The following is a 21,265-nucleotide window of genomic DNA, read 5'->3' on the forward strand; positions in this document are numbered from 1 at the left end:
TCAAATAAATTAATATAAAATGATAACTCTACGAGTAAATAAAAATAGTCACTTTATTGGAATTCGCCCATTACCCACCAGACTTTGTCGGAATCATCTTCACAGTAACAGACAATACATAAACTTACATATTTTGGCAGTTTGTGACAAATTGCATTCCATTCCTCAACATTTGTAAAACATTATAGGTACATTGAGAACCTTATTACTGAAAATTAAGGCAAAATATTATTTTCCCGACCACTTGTGGATCATTTCTTACTAGTCTTCTAAAGATCTACTAGGTTGAAGTCCTCACATGCAAGATACAATTATTAAAATTCACTAAAATGTCAAAGACAAAATATCAACTTTACGCGAACTTGGAATTTTTAACCCTACCATTTCATTAAATATCAGTAAGACGAATCAACTGCCATATTTGGGAAAATGAAAAGAAAAGGAGGTAGCAGTGCACCTATCATTGGATGTGTTAGGTGTTCTGCCGTAAATACCACCTCCTCACAACTAATGCAACAGGCCTTTAAAATCGTCTTTCCAGTTTTCAGTAGTCCTCCCATTTTCAAATATGATGCAAATTAGGTAGTCAAGTATGCAAATCAGGTGAGGAATTATGTTGCATATCACTAAAAATAGCTGGCAGCCTGTTTCAATATCCAGGAGTTTTGAAGAAATGTCACGATGGCCAGTCTATTAGCTATTGCATTTAACAACTCCCTGCACAAGTAGCAGTGGGTTTCATTCTTACACTTATAAATATCTATATATACAAGTTCTTCTTGTGAAACTTTTGGTAATAAAACGTTCTGTCTCACAAATGATTAAATGATGTCAATGTCTGGTGATAGAGTCGTATTCTTGTATTCGTAGTCCTTGCAATCCATGGTGTAACGGAGGCTGTTGAGGGTCATTGAGTCCGAGGTCTTATCCAAACCTAATGCTTTGGATGATCTGGAACACAGCTGGGGAGAGAAAAATAATGACATTTTAAAATCATTTCTCACAATACTCTTTTTAATTTATAAAAACAATTTTTTCAAAAACTGAAAAATAAATTTCTGTTCACTAATTTTTTTCTATACAGTGTAACAATTATTGACTGAAAATTGTGAATAATGAATTCATTTAATGTCTCTTTTAAAAATAAACCTCTGACAAAGTACATCTTAAAAGAAGGCTCCAAAATTCATCTCTCTTTTTTAAATACCATAATGCTAAATGACATTTAAGTATGCTTTTTCACAAAATAAATTAAGCCTAACATAGAATTGAACTTTTTGATCATAAATGTTGACCTCCATTTAGTACAAGACAATCTAAACCCTAAGCAATCCACTTGAAAAATAAAATTAGTATTGCTTTGAAACACAACTGGAGTCTTTAGTGCTGTAAAATAAGCACAAAATTTCATTCACAGAGACTGCCATTGATTTCCCTTAGGTCTGAGCAAGCAAAATTGTAGTCCAAAAGTTTAAACCAACTTTTAAACCAAAGCCATTATTCAACAGGTAATATTCTGAGCTATTTTGCAGACTGATAGAATTCATATTAGAAGATGAAAATGCAAGGGACCTCATATCCACTTATCTGCAACACATGAATTACTATGACAATGTGCTATTAAGTTCTTGTCTATGTGGACAAAAGATAAAAAGACAGCATTATTCCTGATAAAGTAATGTCAGCAATTAGTGGTAATTTGGGATTCAAATTAGGCATATCAGTAGCAGTCCATTACATCACTCACAAACAGTCTTTTATCTTCAAAGTAACAAATCTGCCCAGGTGAAAATTTTCTCTACTGTTAAAATCTCTTTTTATCCAAACTAAGTGATATATTTGCTTCACGAACATGTTGTTTGCATATATATGTTGCTTGAGCATAGCAAATGTGAACTATTGTATATGTATTACACCTACACAAATGCATGTTCATCTTGTAAGAACGTGTATTTATGCATGTTCATCTAGCATGAGTATAAGCAAGTGAGAAGAACAATTGTAAATGTGTATCTGCATGTTTCTATTGCACCAGTAAAGCCAACTGAGAAAAATTTTTCTATCATAGAACTCGGCAACCATTGGTGTGAGTTACTACACTGAATATAAATAAATGAATCAAAAATAAAGAACATGACAACAACTTACCTGAGCCACATACAACAAACACAAACAAAGCTATTAGCCATGGTCCAACTGGGTATTTATCCTCCTCGGGTTTCTGAAAGATTAAACAGAGAAAAATAGCTGTAAGTATATATCCAATATACCAACTCGCATCATCATGGACAGAAAATCCCACCAGCATTTCACAGTCCAATTTACTCTTGCCATCCAACCTTTCTCAACTGGCGCCTTGATATAACATACCTTGTAATACCACAATTGACTTAAAAAGGGAGCACTTAAATTAACTTTTCATCACTGAGGGATCTTGAGGCAAACAGGCTCAGTTTAGTTAAAGCCATTCTTATGGTCTCAGGTGTTATTGGAAGAACCATTTCACTAAGATTTGTATTCATGGATTGACAAGAAAGAAAAAGTACAACAAGCATAAAATGGTGAGCAAAACAATATTCTAGAACTGGTCATGGTAGATGATTGATATGGACTTCTGGTTATGCCTGATAATTCTAAGTAACACACATGCAGCTGCTTGGGTTAAATTCTACCCAGGGAAATGAGATCATTTTAGGAGTAAACAGATTCATATAGGAGAGGGGCAGAATGTAAAGCTGGCTTATTTCTTTTTACGAGAGTATCATTCTGTGATCATACCAAACTTTATCCCAAACTTTTCACTGACCTCAGTTAGATGTTACACGTCGCCTATCAATCATCTACTAGTTTACAAATTTGTGAACAACACTTCAATTTATCGTTCTTGTTCAGGGTAATGAACACAACACAAACTAACACCTTCATTCAAACGAAAAGCCCAATCGAATGGGGTAACTTTAAGACATATGTTAGATGACGCTTGTGTAAAACCAGAAGTTGCAGAAGCCTAAGGGAACTGCGTTTGTAAAAACTTACTAAAGATTTTGGCACGTTTCCTCTCTGTGTGACGTTTTTGCTGGCCTTGTCATTGGCAAGTCTCATCCTCTGTTTGGCTGGCATGTTTAGAGTTGTTGTTTAGTAACTCGACGGAACACCAAAACGTTCAGAATCTTGTTGAAAACTGCTGGAGGTTTTAAATGCCCACGTAGTAAGCTATCTTCCTAATCTCGTAAGACCGCCTTACCGTCGATTACGCAGAGAAATAAATTACAAATTAGGCAACTCAATCTTTTTACTTAAGGTGTTTTGGTACGAATTGGATTGATGAATAGTCATATGTGTGTATTCTGTAACTGATAATATACATGTTAAGGCTTGTGGAAGGAGTTTGATTCATTCAATTTTAAGTTTGATGGTGGCGCATTGATATTTCAAAATTGGTGACGTGTTACGCCGGAAACGTAATTCTGCGAGATTTACTTGCCGCAAACATGGCTGCGCCCATACCGACTTTTGCGCGTGAGTTGGGTTATTACTTGACCTGTCGTATGTTTGATATTTTAATGCATTGGATGTTCAAAACATTTGTGTCAAAAAGTGGAACAGTCTGCCCCATTAAGTTTCTTTGTCATGGTCAAGATTGGTGATTTTCAATTTTTTTCACTTTTGTAATGATTAAATTAATAGCTGTTGGATTGTCCCATACGTTTTGTAGAGCTGCCAAATTCCAGAGATTCATTTTACTCGAAACTTATCTAGATGAAGAAAACCTTACACTGTCACAAGAACCACCGCCTTTGAATACCCCCCCCCCCCCCCCCCCCCCCCCTTGAATATACATACACTGAGCTTGCAGAGTTAGGTCTTTCAATAGCACAGACTCCCACCCCCACCTCTACTCTCACCCCCACCCCACCCTTTACCACAGTTTGTGGCCTTACACGCAACGCAGACCCCATAACATCCTGTGTTACAGATGTTCGAGACCAGACGTAATGTCACTGACTATTGTAAGGGATAACACTGCTGCATTACTGTAAAAAAAGAACTTAAACTTTATCACATTGGGTGAGTAAACTGATGCAACAGGGTTTAATTTGCAAATTATATATACTACAAGATGCAACAGAGGACACAGTGTCCGTCAGTTGTGGGTATTTACATGCATACTCTCAAGAGTTTGTAACACAGGGTGGTGCCCCCCCCCCCCCCCCCCCCCCACACACACACACACACATATGCACACACAAACCTTAACCCCAAACCCTAGGACCATATTGCTGTGTATCAAAGTTGAAGGCTGGTCTAAGTAAATGGGGCAGTTGATTGATAATAATGGCATGTTTGCAAAGAAAAGAATCATTATTGAATACACTCTTTTTTTTACACTGTGTGTATTGTGCCCGAACACAAGTTACTTGTATGATATGTGTTTTCATATTTTAACTTGAAGTCAGGGGCACTGAGGGCACTTGTCTTGTAGAAGGTCCACCTTCGTACAGTACCAAAGCAACATTCAAAAGGTAAGTGCACAATTTACACTTGTTTAAAACATGGCAGTATTATGAGTGAAATATGAACTTAATATTATCCTACTGTAAATACATGTACATTCTCATCCCTTGTTCTGTGCACCTTATATTGAGAGACGTGCTTTATCTTTGGTATTGTATGGGCATCTGCAAAAAAAAAAAAAAAAGATGCTTGTTTGTTTTCCACCTCCTCATCCATGTATATTAATTTCGAATGGTAATTTAGTTATTGCTTGGGATAATAGAAAATGTGACCTTTATTTAATATTTATGTATTTACAGATGTGAAGGAAAGGCATGTAAAGTAATGGCTTTTAGCCCTGATGGTTCTCTTTTTGCATGGTGCAATGGAGAAAGGTAAGTGTAGGTAGTCAGAAATGCTGCTTCTGATGATTGGAAACTCACCAAAGATTGTAAGGCAGTGGTATGCTTACATAATTATAACAAGCCTCAGGTCCATTGTGTTTACAAGTTCAGTATTTTACAGTTTTATTTCTACTTGTAAAATCTGACAGGTGTTCATAAGAAGTTGGGTTAATGCCAAAACCTGTCTTTTATTTTGTTTTATTTACTCGAACATATTGTTAGTGATTGACTTGATCTAAAAATAATAGATCTTGAAAAATTCAAAGTGAAATATTGAAATTTGTGAAGTGAATACATACTACTACATGGGATTGAATACATACACTGCATTGTGTAAACATTTCTTTTCTATTTTAGTGTAGAAATAGTGACAACTACAGACTTCAAGCAAGTTCAGAAGTTAGATAAACCTAAAACCATGGGACTGGAGTTCTCCCCCTCTGGCAGTCTGCTGGCTACTTGGGAGCCATACGCAGGTAAAATAAACCAATGAAGAGTGAATGAGTCCAGTGAGTGAGTGAGTGAATGAGTCCAGTGAGTGAGTGAGTGAATGAGTCCAGTGAGTGAGTGAGTGAATGAGTGAGTGAATGAGTCCAGTGAGTGAGTGAGTGAGTGAGTGAATGAATGAGTCCAGTGAGTGAGTGAGTGAATGAGTCCAGTGAGTGAGTGAGTGAGTGAGTTAGGCCTCATTCAGAATAGGGAACTAACTAGTCCGAGGGTCAAATATGACAGACCCACTTGACTACTTGACGTTATAGAAAGTATATTAACATTTGCAATCATAGTATGGTATGGGCGGGCCACTGTAGAAGAACGCAAGCGTCTAGATATGGTCACATCAACGTGCGGCAAAATCATCGGTCTGGAACTCCCCTCTCTAGGTGCCATCTATACTAATAGATCAGTAACAAAAACAGAGAAAATCATGTCTGACTATACCCACCCCGCACATGGGCTTTTTAAATTTTTACCGAGCAACTGCAGGCTTTTAACTTTTAAGGGATCTAAAAGGTTTTTAAAGAGTTTTTACCCATCTGCTGTGTCTTATTTTAACAACAAAAATGGAAATTTATAATTTATTTATTTATAATTTGTAACCCGAATAGCAGTCCAATTTCCGTTTTATATGAATTTTATATTTATATATTAATGGCTGAATAAACTCTTATCTTATCTTATCTTACTTCCAAATTGAATATCTATTCAGTGTGACTGTGTCTATTAGCGGATTACACAGCAAGCTTTGTAGTGGGTTGCCATATTTGACCCTCGGACTAGTTTTCTGAATGGGGCCTTAGTGAGTGAGTTAGTGAGAGAGTGAACAAGTTAATGAGTGATAAGTGAGTGAGTGAGTGAATGAGTGAAATGAATAAATAAACAATGATAGGTTGGTTTGTAGAATTAATGGTGATGATGATAATGATGAAGATACTGATAAAATACAAAATTACGACCCCAGATGAATACAAAAAGTAAAAATGACCAGTTAATCATTGTGGTAATGTAATTATGATGCTATTGAGGAAATAATTGTTTTCAGTGAACAAGAATGACCCTGGAATGAGCTCCAACTTGAATATTTGGGATGTGAAATCTGGAAACCTGTTGAGGTCTTTAAATCAGAAGAAACATGGGGGATGGTAAGATAACACTGTATAACACTGTATAACATGGGAAATAAGTTTTTCAGTGTGTCTTCGATGGAGATGGCAAAAAGAGTAAATTGTTTATAAAGAAAACTATCAGTGAAAAGACTTTTAACTCTCATTGAAAGGTCTTGTTCATATGCTTGAGACTGGGCTACTATACTGTGGTTAATGGTTTTCTAAAGTATCTCAGTTGTGACAGGGAATATTTTCATTTTTTATATCTGTGTTTTCTTAGATACAATAACACACTCCACACAGTTAATTTGATAAGAATGTTGTTCAAATTATTTTTGTCTGCTGAGACAAACAAAAAAAATTGCTGGGTGAACTAACAAAAAGTAGGTTTTAGTTACTTCACTTTAGTGCACTTCATCAGATTTGTTCTGGGCTGGAGTTGAACTTTGTGTTAAATTGGGTCAATATTTCAATTTATTTCATTTTTTTTTTGCTCTTTTGCTGCAACTGTATGAAGAAGCTGATTAAAAGTTTGTGTTTTTGTGTAAGATTAAATTATTCATATTGAGTTAATTTTATTCATTAAGGGTATCGGTATAATTTAGATATTGGATTGATTTGAACTATGTTATTTCTTATTCAGGCAGCCACAGTGGTCTGATGATGAAAAAATCTGCACAAGAAATGTCACAAATGAAATACAGTGCTTTGAAAACAATAATTTTGGTAAGTGAAGGACATTATTGTGAACTGTTTATTATAAGATTGAGACTTAAGCATTTAAGGCTAAACATGACACCTGAAATTGGGATTTTTGCAACCTTACTGACAAACTCCAAATGGAATTTTTTTTCAAATTATGACTATGAAGAAAATTGTATAATTTCAATCACTTTTTCATTTTCAATTTTATTATTTATTTTGGCAAAAACACTTTATCATTTAGCCAACATTTATCAAAATTTTGTTGAAAGGCTAAGGCAAAAATATTTCTTAAGCATAAACTAAGATGAATGATGCATTAGATATACTGTACATTCTACTCTGCTTTGCAGAATCCATCGCAAACAAGCTACATCTCCAGAACCTGGCAGAGTTTCAGCTAGCCAGTGGCCCAGCACCCTATCATTTGGCAGCATATGTGCCTGGTAACAAGGTAAACTTTCTTGTGGACCATTCTACGAAAATATAACTCTCCAAGTCAGTGAAGGTCACGTTTTGTGTAGCATTTGCAATCTGCTTTATATCACTTTTTTGAAAATTTAGATTAATGTTGATTTTTGTAGGAAAAAGATGGAGCAAGTTAGAATAGTTCAATTGTCTAGTTGATATTTTGATTTTTTTTCATCTTCATTTTTTCAAGAAAATAAAGATTGACAGGTTTGCTTTTTCAAAAAAAAAAAAAAAAAAAAAAAATTAAATATAAATCAATAAACAAATAAATGAATTAATAACCAAAAACATAAATGCATAAAACAAATATTTAATTTCTGAAATTGAATGGGAAAGAAAATACAGAAATCATAAAATTAGATTAAAAAATTGGACTTATTTCTTGATTTCAATAATTCATTATTTGTCATAATTATTAATTAAACTAAAGAAATAATAATAATTATAATAATGTGATTTAGGGTCAGCCAGCCTTTGTGAGAGTGTACAGGTACCCAGAATTTTCTGGTCCCAACTCTGTCCTTGCCAACAAAAGTGTCTTCAAGTGCGACAAGGCAGAAATGTACTGGAATAAAAAAGGTGGGAGTAATATATTTAATATTTTATTATTATGATCATGATTCTTTTTCTAATTATTATTATCAGTGTGTTTTTTGATATTTTGATGTAATGATACTAATGTGACAGATGCTGTGGTCTGGGATAGACAGAGGTGTAACAGGGGCAGATCCAGAGCTATTTTTTGACAAATTACCAGTATTTTTGTTGATCTGTACACCATTTTTGACTGTCTTCCAACAGAATAAATTAGATACCTGTCAATGTACACTTGAAAATCTGACGGTCTTCCGGAAGACCCAGAAGACAGTCTCAATCCGCCCCTGTGTAAGACTGTAATACATATCTAAAGATGTTATATGACCATAGCAATATACGCTTTATTCAGTTAAGGGGTGTTTTTTTTTTTTTGAAAAGCGAGTACCTTCTCTCCCTATACATGTAAAATATTGCTAGGGTGACAGTTACTATCTCATACTTAATTTTCTTATTAATTTGATACTAGAAAGTGATTAGAAGTTGTAATTTTGATATTTTAGGCACCTCACTCCTAATCCTGACAGCCACAGAGACCTCAGCTGGCTCCTACTACGGTGACAATAGTCTTCATTATATAGATGTCAAAGGCACCAGTAGTATGGTACCTTTAGGTAAGTAGAACAATATTATATACATTATATAGATGTCAAAGGCACCAGTAGTATGGTACCTTTAGGTAAGTAGAACAATATTATATACATTATATAGATGTCAAAGGCACCAGTAGTATGGTACCTTTAGGTGAGTGGAACAATATTATATACATTATATAGATGTTAAAGGCACCAGTAGTATGGTACCTTTAGGTGAGTACATATATTGGATTTGACCATTTGTGCTTTGGTAGCAACTCCTTTCAAACTAAATATATCAAACATGGCAAACATACTGAAATTATATATATATATAATTATATATATTTTTTTTTTTTCAGAAACTTTAAGCTTATTTTAGACTGCAACTTTTTCAGAGAATTTTAATCATATTTTCGGGTATAATATAAAGTTGCTTGGAGAAATACATTTTTGAATGACATGAATAAATGGAGATTCTCTATTTTCAGGCAAAAATGGCCCTGTTTACAGTTTGCAGTGGAATCCAAATTCACAGGAGTTTTGTGCAGTGTATGGTTGTATCTTTGGCTTCTGGTCTGTTTTACACGCGTGCGCGCGCGCGCACACACACACACACACACACACACACACACACACAGGTACATAATAACACACACAAACATGAGCAATCATGCATGCATGCAAACACACACAAAAGAGAAAGACATGCATCCACATGAAGGGTCCTCTCTGTGTCACTTTTACGTCACATTAGAAATAAGCAACTATTTTCAAAACCATTCTTCAAGTTGGTTAACTCCTTGACCAGTGTCCAGATATGCCTGCCAAGGCCACCCTTTACAATCTGAAGTGTGAGCCCGTCTTTGACTTTGGGACAGGACCCAGGAATACGGTGGCTTACAACGCACATGGAAACAGTATCCTTTGTCAACCACTTAGATGAAAATATCTGCCAGTGGATTTTTTAAAATAAGTGATTCTAAAAGAAGAAATCGGGGGCCTTTTTCAGTTCTTATCTCGCTCTTTGTAATGGTTTGATATCTCACAGAGAAATGCTTATGAAAATCAAAGTTGTGTGTATTTGCAGTAGCTCTCATTTATTTTTATTACTCAGTTATTGCAGCTAGTCCTGCAATTTGATAGAATTAATGTGGAATATTGATTTGATAATCAACAAACTGAAGTCATTTTCTTATTTACAAAACAAAACAAAAAACTTGACTCTTTCTCTCAGTTGTGTGCCTAGCTGGCTTTGGAAATCTCCGTGGTAACCTCGAGTTCTGGGATACGAAGCAGAAGAAGCAGATCAAGCAGACGGAGGCCTCTGACTCTACCATGTTTGAGTGGTGTCCAGACGGCGTCCATTTTCTCACAGCCACCACTGCCCCTAGGCTCAGGGTGGGCAATGGGTGGGTAGTGGATTAGTTCCACAAAACCAGTTATAAGATTGGTTCCACAATTAAAACAAGTATTGGATTAATGGTTCCACTCAAACACTTAATCTCATACAATGTGCATAATCATGATTATTATTATTTCTTGAAATGGTGCTGTTTGCAAATTTACTTACTAACAACTAATAAAATCTAAAACCATGAGTCTTAGATTAAATACTTAACTAAGAAGAAGGAACAATTATTGCTGAAAGATAATAACAGTTGTAACTGAGCACCTGTACTATGTAATTTCTTAGATACAAGGTGTGGCACTACACGGGAACACTACTTCACCACTACAGTGTCCCCAAGGACTCGGAACTGTGGGAGGCAAAATGGCAGTCAGCACCTCAAGGGCTATACAAAGAACAACCCGTCACATATAGGGCTGTGGAATCTACTGTGGTGCAGCCAGCAAGTGAGTCTGTTTTGTTTAGTTATTTTGTTGTGTTTTGTTTTGTTTTGTTTTGTTTTGTTTTGAAGAAGAATAGCTTTGACTTTTTTATGGATGCATACCCACACAAGTTTGGTTGTTCTGATGAATACATGTGTCTTGTTTTGATGACTGCATTTCCTGTGAAGTAGGGTCATTTTAACTTATTGGCCACTTCATCAACAGGGTGTCTGATTATGTTATGTTTAGTTCACACATTAAATGTTATGGCCTTAGGGATAAATTTTACTATATTTCAGTAAGACTCATTACTTGTTTGAAAAATAGACATGCATGTATATATATCATAATTATAGCTAAAGCGGCTGCGTACCGCCCCCCTGGTGCCAGAGGACAGGCTGTCAGTTTTAAGGTCCACGAAGAGGATGAACTGCCGTCCAACGCTAAACAACAGGCTAACCCAGGTAAACAGGTTTTCATACACCTGATCCAGGTTCTTTATTAGCAAAATTCACTACATGCCTGTTAATTGTGTCTGACCTGGTAAGTACAAACATGAGCTTTTTCCACAGAAAAGCGGAAATCTGCTTTTTTAAAATTCAATTCTGATGGTTCCTGTGATTTGGCAAGGTTTGGTGTTGGATCCCATGATAAATGTTCAAAGTTTTTTTTTTTTTTTTTTTTTTTTTTTTTTTTTTTTTTTTTTTTTAAAGCTAGGCTCATGTCTGTGGTGTGATTTTTCTGTTAGTCTGGTCTGTCAGTAAACGTGGGTTTTAATGTTTATCAGTCACCAAAATGCAATGTCCGTACATATTTCAGAAAACATGTCAAAGGCTGCATTAAAGAATAAGAAAAAAAGGGAAGCCAAAGCAAAAGCGAAAGAAGAACAGGTAATATTCTGATATTACATTTAATGTTTGTACATCTCCCCAGATGAAAGCACTGCTTCATTTTTTAATGTTGTTCATCATTTTTATATCTGTTGTAAGTAAACATGACACAGACACTGTGTGTGTGTGTGTGTGTGTGTGTGTGTGTGTGAGAGAGAGAGAGAGAGGGGAGAATTTTCACATTTTTCATGCCATTCATTCCACGCATACTTCATTATTCTCCAGGGAAGTGCAGGTGCTGCCCCCTCCAGGCCTTCCACGGCACCAGCTCCTGCTGCTGTGTCCACAGGAGATCCAGAGAAAGATAAAAAGATTAAAAACCTCACAAAGGTAGTTTGGATTTTATAAAAGCGGTCCCTCGGCTTCATCGTGTAAAAAATATTGACATTTTGATTCCAGCATTCAATAAGTCCATATCCGAAGTTTCCCACAGATAAAAGAACAGATCAATAAAATGTCATTTTCTATGATACAAAGAAAATGAAAAAAAAAAAATTATACTGAAGTTTCGAATTATCAGATAAAATACAGTTCAAGTTTGGGCAGTTTAATTTCATAAAAAGAAAGTGCAGTCTGTTATGTAGAAAAAATAATAACGTGTATCAGGTGAAATAATAGGTAAATTTAATTTTCCTTGATACAAAGAAAATACAAACTTTTGATTTGAAATTTAGAATTAACAGACGAGATAAAACAAATTTTAGGGGATTTTTTAATACATAGAAGTATTTTTTTGAGGTAAACTAATACAATTGAAAGTTACAATTAAAGTAAACTATGTACTTTCCATTTCAGAAACTACAACAGATTGAGAAGCTCAAGGAGGACCAGAAAGCAGGGAAACAGCTAGAAAAGAACCAGGTAACACATTTTTAACATAGCAATAAACAACAGTCACGCCTGAGGAACACATGTATAACCATTCTGTAAAGTACTTGAGGCTATGGTAACAACTCGGATTTTTTCAACGGGGAAAATTATCAGTCTTTTAGATACATAATTTCGGAATTGGTAAAAAATGTACTTTTGTGTAGCATATTTGGTGCTTTTGCTGTAAAGGAATAAAAATACAAGGTGGCCTGTTTTTCAGTCTTGTTGCTACCACTCAGTAGGAATGTTCTAATATCAAGAATTTCTGAATCTGTAAAATTCAGAATCCCCCCTCCCCCATTGAAAAGATCGAGTAATTACCCTATGTAATCGTTTTTTATTTTAACTGGTCTAAAAGTGGAGTGCCAGACTTCTGCTTTCTGGTGTTATCACTTTTTTTTTTTTGTAAATTATTGCAAGTGTAAGAGATTTCAAAATTGTATGTTTTCAGTTGGAAAAGCTGAACAGTGAAACAACATTAAGGATGGAATTACAGGATTTACGACTGTCCTGATACCTTACTGTGACACTACAGAACAAGAAGAGATTGACTTTATAACAGATGAAAAACAAATTGACAAATGTTTTATTTATTTTGCAGTTAGTGCAATAATAAAATCAGGCTCGTTTTGTCCTTTTTTTAATATTTGGTTAAGCACAGTTTCCCTGATAGTGCAGTTTAACTGCCTCCTTTCATCCAAGAAAATGTTTACACTCATCTGGTAATTTGTATTGGTAGTTTGCCATTTCAGTCTTAAATGATCTTTATAAAGTTAAAGTGTCAACAAAAAGTTAGGCATTAAATTTCTGAATAAAATGTGATTAATTTAAATTGAATTCATTTCTACTTTTTTTCTTTTTCATTTCTTTCATGTGGAACATCATCGGAGAACCCCAAACAGTAATTGACAAGGATAAAATAAAAGAAAGCACATCTTTATAACAAGAAGTTTATTTCATAATACTCAGAAATTTTGCTTCTTCATATCTTTAAGCACCCTGCAATAGTTGCCAGTCTAACAAACGTGTAGCTGGTTTAAGTATTCACTTAGTCATCTGTCTGAAACTTGCACATGGTAGTGTGTGACCTTGAACGTAACTTGTGAAAATTCTGGGAAAACTGTAAACTTTGGTCGGTACAAAGGGACTATGTCAGAAGTGCAGTCCAAGGCAGTCCAGAACAGTTTAAAATTTGGTGTTCTTCAGTAGAAACCATCCTCGGCTAGCTTTCTCCTTGACCTTGACTTTCAGGTTCCTTCTTTTGCTTCTCTATTTCTTGACGCCGTCTGCCAGGGACATAGATGGCACGCTCTGGGCGATCCTTGAAATAATGAAAAATAAAAATGAACAGGGTAAAAATAATACATTCACTTTTATGATTAGTTTCTTTCAATTTTTAAAGATACAAAGTCACTATACATTCAAGAAGATGTTTAGAAAAACTCCTGCCATGAATCCAGTTAACTCCTCTTTTCAAAAAAAAAAAAAAAATACTTATTACAAACAAAAACTAGAACTACTGCTTGAACCTCGTACCTTATAACGTCGTCTCTCCTTTTTCTCGCCTGCTCCCTCCTCCTTTCCCGAGCTGTCGCTTCCTTTACTATTTTCATCACCAATACGCTTGGCAGCCATATCTGTAGCACCTTTGTTACCCTCTCTGGTTTCTGAAGCTTCTGAAGGTTTCTCGTCCTTCTTGGTTTGAGGAACTGGCTTTGATTTATCTTCCTTAGGGCCAGGTTGTGTAGCATCAGATTTTTCCTTTTCTGTCAGCTTCTCATCCTGCAAGATTAGAAAACTTACTTATAATTTAAATTTACTTCTTTTTTTTTTCACAAGTTTAAAGGTTGTGGATCTTTGTACTTGGGGAAAATTTCAGTTAAGCAGTATTTAATTACTTTGTCACAGAGTAATTTTTTATGATGGATTCCTTTTATGAGTATTAAATTTTACTATACTTTTTTGTCGGGTAATGGAAAATTTAACATTTTGACATGACATAGTTAAATTCAGCATGACCACTGCTAATTTCTGAATTACCTTTTTTGTGTCTTTGAAATCTTTCCTTTCGGAGTCTTTCTTGGAACTGCCTGGTCTGAAATGAAGAAAAAAATTGATTACATGTTTTTAAGTATCTAAAAATATGTCTCACAAAATATTTTGACAAATAGTTTGCCCTTATGCCTTCAATGTGATTTTTTTCAATAAAAATAATGGGATAAAGAAAATTCAAGTGTAAGAGGTGTATAATGATCAACCTTTCATTCCTGTTGCCTCTATTTCCACCTTCATTTCGCTTTGCACCTACAGATCTTTGTTGCTCTTTTTCTTTTTGTCTTTCTCTCTCTCTTTCCCTAAGGAAAAAAAATAAATGTGCCAATGATTCACAATTTCCAACATAACAAAATGATCTGCTTATGAATACTGTATAAAATAGCAAAATAGCCTCATTTTAAGACAAGCAAAATATATTAGCTGAAACATAGAGCAAACTGACAGCTAAATATATTCACCAAAAAGAAACCTTTCAACAAGTACAAAATAAAAACCTTGTAGAGGAAAACACTTCCTTTCAGAAATGACAATTAAAAATCGCAATTTCAAAATTATAATAACTTCAGGCCTTCCCAACTACCAGACTCGGCACCTACGGGTCCAGAATAAACCGGTATATCTGACCACACTACCCGTTTTCAAGGTGTGTGTCAGATCGCATAAAAGAGTATCATACCCTATCACAAATTCTGTAAGCCTACCTGTCATCCGGGTATCGCGCCTCGTTTTCGTCAAGTAGGAGTCGTATGAACACAACAGACGACTCCCTCAATCAGGGGGTGGAAACGCGCTACTTATATGATTAAGACGAGTCTAGCCGTCAGTACCGGTTATTGTTTTGTGACCTTGAGGAGCAATTAGGTTTGGTCGTTGCGGCACGCATGAACAGTAGTTGAACTACCACAACTGTTCACTCGTCATCGAGGCGCTTGTTCAAGACTACAGGCTGATGTCTACTAGTACTACCAGTGGCTTCATTAGTAACGTTCCCACAATACTTAAGTTTTCTGTCCGTGCATACAAACCCTGAAAAAGGACAGCCTCGCTGACGAGAACAATGGACGTTTCTCACCCCTCTCTAGGATTACCCCTGCCCTCAATCTCGTCCATCCCGGTAGTCATGAAAATAATTTAACCCCCGACAGAATATGCTTCCGCTATCAAAATTAAGTCTACTTTTCTAAATTAATATATATGTTTGCAAGTTCTTATTTACAAAACATCATTGGCTATGTCCGAACCTAAATTTTATGTTAAAAATTGCGGTACTGTCAGATTTTAGCATAAACAGAGAAAATTGCAGCAGCGCATGAATCTAGATGAGATGCACTACTTTCCAACCCCGCTTAGGATCATTGCTATCACATCGGGCACCAGGCAAAATCGGTGTGGTGGCTGATACTCTGTAATGCGATCTGACACACACCTTGAAAACGGGTAGTGTGGTCTGATAAACCGGTTTATACTGGACCCGTAGGTGCCGAGTCTGGTAGTTGGGAAGGCCTGAACTTGCAACTATAAATGTTACAGTAACATTCCTGCCAGTGTCCAAAAAAACCTAGGTCAACTAAAACCAGGTCAGAGAAAACTAGGTCAATATCCACCTGTTTCTTTCCCTGTCCCGCTCCTTCCCACTCTGTGGTCTACTGTTGCTGGTCTCCTTGACAGGAGACTTCTCCTGACCTGGCCTGTCTTCCTTTGTATTCCTCCCATACTTCTCACTGTCTCTGCCTTTGTCTCTGTCTGGGTTCTTAAGCAGCTACATGGAAACAATTTGTTAATTGTTGACCATATAATAAAAGTATCATCAACATCACCATCATTTTATTCTACTACAACAAATACTTCCTTGTGCAACATATAATTGTTATTTTTTACAAAATCCCTTTTAACTCATGACAAAGTTCATTGAAAAATTTAAAATATACCATTTGCATTCTTCTCAGAACCCTTTTCACTGTTCAATACCTACTATAAGATCTAACATAAACCAGTAGTTCATTGAACTAAATGTGTAAAATAATCTAATCCATACTTGTTTTCTTGAAGTTTATTTTCATTTTTTTACCATGATATAAATGACACACAAACATACCTGATAATATGTATTATATACTTAGGTCAAGAAAGCATGAGACTACTAGTAGTCATATCATATTATTTAAATATAGAATATTTCAAAAAGACCAGTTAAAACCAATATGTCTTATGATCATGATTTCCTCAAACAGACAACTAAGAAGCTTGCTGGCAAAATTTTACTGCAAAAAAAATTATAAGAAAATAATAATAATAATAATGAGCAAAAAAAGTAATGGAAACTTTAAATGCTTTTCATGCTGCTCAAAAGCAAAACAATGTTAGTAATTTTATTCCTTGGGATAACACAGTATGTCATTTAGGGCTCCTGGAAAGTTACTAAATACAATTATAATGTCATCTAAAATAAATAAAACTACTAAGATTATTAAGTATCATAACAAATAAAACCTGGGTAAGTGTAAAAATTTTTTTTTTTTATGCAACAAACCAACATTACAGTAACATAAAAAATAGTAATAAATTGAAATTAAGGTATCTCTGTATGAAGGTTAATAACAAAACATTGGGTATGATAATTTTTTGTTTTGTTTGGTTAGGAAACTACCTGAGCCTTCAGAAACATCTCAATCTGTAATTTCTGAAGAAAGATATCATGGTCCTCCTAAAAGTTTAATGTTTTGGAGAATAAAATACTGTTCAAATCTCCTCTCTATAAAGCAGATGAAATAACAGACTAGTCTGTTTAAGGCATTTTAATAGAGGGGGGTAGGGACATATAGAAAAAGAGAGAGAGAGAGAGTAGCCAGTCAAACTAGTAAGAATTTCAGGTATTCACTTAGCAATTGAAATTCTGTCATTCTTTAAACATGGTGCAGACGCGCAGCTGCAAACACACACACACAGAAAATAATTTATATACTTATTAAGACACCTTGTCAACATATCCATATAGTGTAATTGGTTTTGTAAATAATAATCATTCATTTTCTTTGTTTTGAGCACATTTGATTTGTTAAGGTAATTTGTTAGGTAATGCTCATCCTTTTCAAAATGACAGTAACAGTTACACAACCACTCTCAAAATTTAAACACCTTATTTATTCCAAAATTTTGGTTCTTCAGTGGCCATTTTTTTTTTTTTTTTTTTTTTGGTTACTCATAAATCTTTTACCTCTTATTAACAAGACACTTTTTGGATACAAATAATCAAAACTTTGCATACATTTCTGCAACAAAGAATGACACAATCTGATTTTTTTTTCAATTAATTGTCAACACCTTTGCTAAAAAGAGAAAGCTTTCCAACTTAAACTATATTTATGCTGGACCCAAAGTGAGATTTGCATATGATATCCCAGATGACGCAAGGAGATCAGATGTAAAATCTCACTTTGGGCCCAACATACCTACTGTTTATTAAATATTATTTTAATATACCAGCACCTAAATCTGACAATTACCTTCACATTTGATGAATCTGACTCTTTCTTTGCAGTTTCTTTTCGTCTTGTGCCATCTCTATCTTCCTTATCCTTGTCTTTCTCCTTTTCTCTTTCCCTCTCCTTCTCCCTTCTTTTTCTTCTTTCTTCTTCTTTCTGTCGCTTTTTTTCTTGTTCTTTCCTCTTCCTCTCTTCTCTCATTCTCTGCAAAATACAAGCTCATATATTAAGGATAGTTTGGATGGATACGTATGAATAAATCATGTGAAAAATTTCCAGATCTGCAAAAATCATTGAACTGTGATTAAAGACATCTAATTAGAATTGCATAAACTAAACATGCATACAAAGTTGTTTTAGTTGGAAATGATACACAAAAACAGCACTTTCTCAGCATGAAACACTCCAAATAAACAAGATCCATTTCAAATTTAACGTGCGCCCAGTAGGTAGAAGTAAACAACAAAAAATTGCATTTACATCCCATAATTGTAACATACCTTGCATGTCACGTGACTGAGATACTAGCACATAAATGAAGTGAGAGAGGGAAGAGGTGTGGGAAAACTGCTCAACCCAGATCAACTGGTTGCAAAGCGCATTCTCTGTCTTACCTGCAGTGCTGCTCTTCTTTCCTCTTTCTTCCTCTTCAAGTAGTCTAACAATGGTGTGCTGGACTTGACCCCAGCTGAGGCTGAAATAGTTGAGGCAAAAATAAAGTAGACCACATAGGAATTGAAAATCCAAAGTTGGTCTCAGAAAAATTTTAGACTGGACACTCTGTCTGAGAGAGAGAGAGAGAGAGAGAGACTGTGTGTGTGCACGTGCGTGTGCATGCGTGCATGTGTCTCATTTTTCACCCACCTTTCTGTTCTCTTTCCTTGGTCTCAATCTCTTCCACTAAGTTCTCTATGGTTTGTGCAGGTGCATCTTCCGGGTTCTCCAAGCTCTCCAGAAACTTTATATAATCTGGATCTAAAGTTAATTTAAAATCATGAAAATTTCTATAACATAAATCTTAAATGCTTATCCGGGCTGAGATTTTTTTGGCTCCCAAAAAGTCGAACATCTGCCGATAGTTAGAAAAATCTCGTTACTGTTGTAAGCACCAACACCACCCCAAAAGTTGAAAATCATCCGTTTGTTGGAAAAATCTCAACCCTGGTTTATTCTTTCCTACAGCATTAATCTATGCCTACTTTTCAACTTGGTAAAATAAAATGAATAAATAAATGATTAAATGAATAAATAAATAATAAATGCACATTTAAAAGATAACAATTGTTCATTTCAGCCAAATAAATTGATTTTCCTGGGGTAAACAACAATTTTCCCATATTTACCAATGGATAATAAATCCATTTCTATATTCAAAGTTACGTGGTCCCTGTTTTTTTTTTTTCTCCTAAAAAGTTTTTTGTTATAATCTCTTAAGAGTATAGTCATCTATGGAGGTCACGTGGTCTAGCTCAGATGTCAGAATAATAGCTATAACTGCTGTTTTTGTGGTAAAACAAAATATGTTATATTTCTTTGAGTTGTTAACAGTGTATTTATTGTGAAATATAGATCTCATACAAAGAGTTGTACCTTGTTCTATTGTGCCCTTCTTAGGGTCTGGTTTCTTTGCTTTTTTCTTGGCACATTTTTGATACGGAGCAAATTCCACCACAACTGGGTATTCATTACCTAAATAAACAGTACAGAGACAAATACAGAAGTGTTCACTACAGTGGATACAGTACTACCAAATAAATTGCAAATGTCTTTAATCTTCCAAATTGAATGTTACACCTCTTTAAAGAAAATATGTCATTTTTGTTCATCTTGAACATATACTCTCTGATGTGACCAAAGTTTGTTTTTTTTTTTAATACTAATTTTTTAATACCAATAACAAAAATTTGATGGGGAATAACTTCTCTTTCTAGTGCCTCTTGAAATTCTGCCTCACCTTTGGAATCCAAAAACACATAACCATCAAATTTTTCCCTGAACAAGCAAATGTCCTCAAATTTGGCAAAGTTGATGTAAGCTCTTGACACTGCATTGGACCCCAAACTGGAAAAGTAAACAAAAGTGGACACATGTCAACAAAGGCATAAAGATCAACTCGAAAAAAAGAATAAAAAAATAGAATGCATGGGGTCCCGATTTTTAAAAAAATTTCATGTTGAAAGTTGTAACTTTTTGTGCTATTCTATCCAATATATGTCAGTATCAGAGATTATGTGGATAATAAACTTTAACAGATTCCGGGTATCTTCTTTCAACTGTGTCAGCCCACACATGCACACACACGCACACACACACACACACACACACATGAACACACTGCAGTATTCTAATGACTAAAAGGGCAGAAAGTAAGGGTGCATTAAGATATACCACATATCATTACTAGCACTCCCCAAGGAACAGTCTCAACTGCACAAGAAACATACCTACCTCATGTCAGGCCTACAGAAATAGAAGTCCGTATGCTCTGGGACGGGAGCGATCTGTTCCAAGAACTCTTCTGGACTTAGACTCGGTGGCAGACGTCTCACTACAACCTGTCATGGAAACAAGGGTGGGCTACAGTGAGTGGTTGACAGTTAGGTATTTTGGGCACTTGTCCTTTGGGCATGTGCTCTCCCAAACTTACTTCCCCAGAAAGAATAATTGAGTAGAATCAATTGCCCTCTGACCAAATAAAATCGAATAACCATGGAATAAATATCACTACTGTAAAACGTGTGTGTGTGTGTGCGTGTTTAAGGTCATTAAGATCTACTATAATTCATTATCAAGCAAATTCTGTGTGAAAGAAAGCACTGATTGACTATTTCACTGATTTGATGATGGCAGTGTACCTTAGTTGGCGCATTTTCCTTTTCTCTCTTCTCTCGCCTTTTCAAATCATTATTTCTGTCAGCTGTCGGTCTTAATGTTTTCTGACGCAACTCTGATTTCTGTTCTTTTTTGTCTTGTGCCATAGCTTATCTTTGGGGTACAACAGCCATACAGAGTCTTAGGACGCTAATTCCATGTTTACACAGTAAAACTCACGACCTCAAATACTAAAAACACGAAAGAGTGAAGAGCGTCGTTTTCAGAAGCTCAGTTAGCTGCGCGACTGCTTGGAAAATAGAACGCATTAAAATTTTCAATAAAACTATTTCTAATGAAAGAAATAAAAATAAAAAATATAATTTTCGATATGATTGCAATCACGAATCAAAGTATCTTTAAAATGTAACATTATTAACAAGCAGTATATTTACCGCGAAGCTACTATTTGACTGAAGA

The 21,265-nt window shown here is 35.2% G+C and overlaps 3 protein-coding genes across 5 annotated transcripts; 1 reads left to right on the top strand and 2 right to left on the bottom strand.

The window, feature by feature from the left end:
- Window positions 1–35: 35 nt before the first annotated feature.
- On the bottom strand, window positions 36–3,248 carry LOC106180273 (stress-associated endoplasmic reticulum protein 2). Its single transcript, XM_013564229.2, has 3 exons — window positions 3,037–3,248; window positions 2,149–2,221; window positions 36–962 (listed from the first exon to the last, which is right to left on the bottom strand). Exons 1-3 carry the CDS (start codon window positions 3,118–3,120, stop codon window positions 925–927), a joined length of 195 nt encoding a protein of 64 aa, XP_013419683.1. The 5' UTR covers window positions 3,121–3,248; the 3' UTR covers window positions 36–924.
- Window positions 3,249–3,371: 123 nt separating this feature from the next.
- On the top strand, window positions 3,372–13,274 carry LOC106159450 (eukaryotic translation initiation factor 2A). 2 transcript variants are annotated; one of them, XM_086996493.1, is made up of 18 exons: window positions 3,372–3,519; window positions 4,454–4,523; window positions 4,815–4,889; window positions 5,256–5,374; window positions 6,439–6,538; window positions 7,146–7,228; window positions 7,558–7,658; window positions 8,137–8,254; window positions 8,773–8,883; window positions 9,336–9,404; window positions 9,663–9,764; window positions 10,082–10,256; window positions 10,541–10,701; window positions 11,034–11,141; window positions 11,497–11,567; window positions 11,793–11,897; window positions 12,363–12,428; window positions 12,889–13,274. In XM_086996493.1, exons 1-18 carry the CDS (start codon window positions 3,492–3,494, stop codon window positions 12,949–12,951), a joined length of 1,725 nt encoding a protein of 574 aa, XP_086852619.1. In that variant the 5' UTR covers window positions 3,372–3,491; the 3' UTR covers window positions 12,952–13,274. The 2 variants fall into 2 exon arrangements, with proteins under 2 accessions (XP_086852619.1, XP_086852620.1); XM_086996494.1 differs by lacking the exon at window positions 3,372–3,519 and adding an exon at window positions 3,616–3,643.
- Window positions 13,275–13,373: 99 nt separating this feature from the next.
- On the bottom strand, window positions 13,374–21,112 carry LOC106180265 (uncharacterized). 2 transcript variants are annotated; one of them, XM_086996495.1, is made up of 13 exons: window positions 20,830–21,112; window positions 20,423–20,529; window positions 19,929–20,035; window positions 19,565–19,663; window positions 18,839–18,949; window positions 18,589–18,668; window positions 17,996–18,178; window positions 17,140–17,196; window positions 16,097–16,251; window positions 14,696–14,791; window positions 14,478–14,532; window positions 13,974–14,219; window positions 13,374–13,758 (listed from the first exon to the last, which is right to left on the bottom strand). In XM_086996495.1, the coding sequence occupies exons 1-13, from the start codon at window positions 20,950–20,952 to the stop codon at window positions 13,660–13,662; spliced, it is 1,518 nt and encodes a 505-aa protein (XP_086852621.1). In that variant the 5' UTR covers window positions 20,953–21,112; the 3' UTR covers window positions 13,374–13,659. The 2 variants fall into 2 exon arrangements, with proteins under 2 accessions (XP_086852621.1, XP_086852622.1); XM_086996496.1 differs by lacking the exon at window positions 17,140–17,196 and having other exon boundaries at window positions 20,830–21,109.
- Between the last annotated feature and the right edge of the window lie 153 nt (window positions 21,113–21,265).

Source organism: Lingula anatina, chromosome 10 (assembly GCF_051362555.1).
Source record: "Lingula anatina isolate TDL-2025a chromosome 10, LinAna3.0, whole genome shotgun sequence".
NCBI lineage: Eukaryota > Metazoa > Brachiopoda > Lingulata > Lingulida > Lingulidae > Lingula > Lingula anatina.

Coding starts and splice junctions, on each gene's coding strand:
- LOC106180273 (XM_013564229.2), bottom strand. CDS start 3,120: ATGCCAGCCAAACAGAGGATGAGACTTGCCAATGACAAGGCCAGCAAA. Junction 2,222..3,036: donor GAAACGTGCCAAAATCTTTA/GTAAGTTTTTAC, acceptor TTAATCTTTCAG/AAACCCGAGGAGGATAAATA. Junction 963..2,148: donor GTTTGTTGTATGTGGCTCAG/GTAAGTTGTTGT, acceptor TTCTCTCCCCAG/CTGTGTTCCAGATCATCCAA.
- LOC106159450 (XM_086996493.1), top strand. CDS start 3,492: ATGGCTGCGCCCATACCGACTTTTGCGC. Junction 4,890..5,255: donor GCATGGTGCAATGGAGAAAG/GTAAGTGTAGGT, acceptor TTTCTATTTTAG/TGTAGAAATAGTGACAACTA. Junction 11,142..11,496: donor TAAACAACAGGCTAACCCAG/GTAAACAGGTTT, acceptor TACATATTTCAG/AAAACATGTCAAAGGCTGCA.
- LOC106180265 (XM_086996495.1), bottom strand. CDS start 20,952: ATGGCACAAGACAAAAAAGAACAGAAATCAGAGTTGCGTCAGAAAACA. Junction 20,036..20,422: donor TTCTGTAGGCCTGACATGAG/GTAGGTATGTTT, acceptor TTACTTTTCCAG/TTTGGGGTCCAATGCAGTGT. Junction 16,252..17,139: donor AGATGTTTCTGAAGGCTCAG/GTAGTTTCCTAA, acceptor GTTTCCATGTAG/CTGCTTAAGAACCCAGACAG.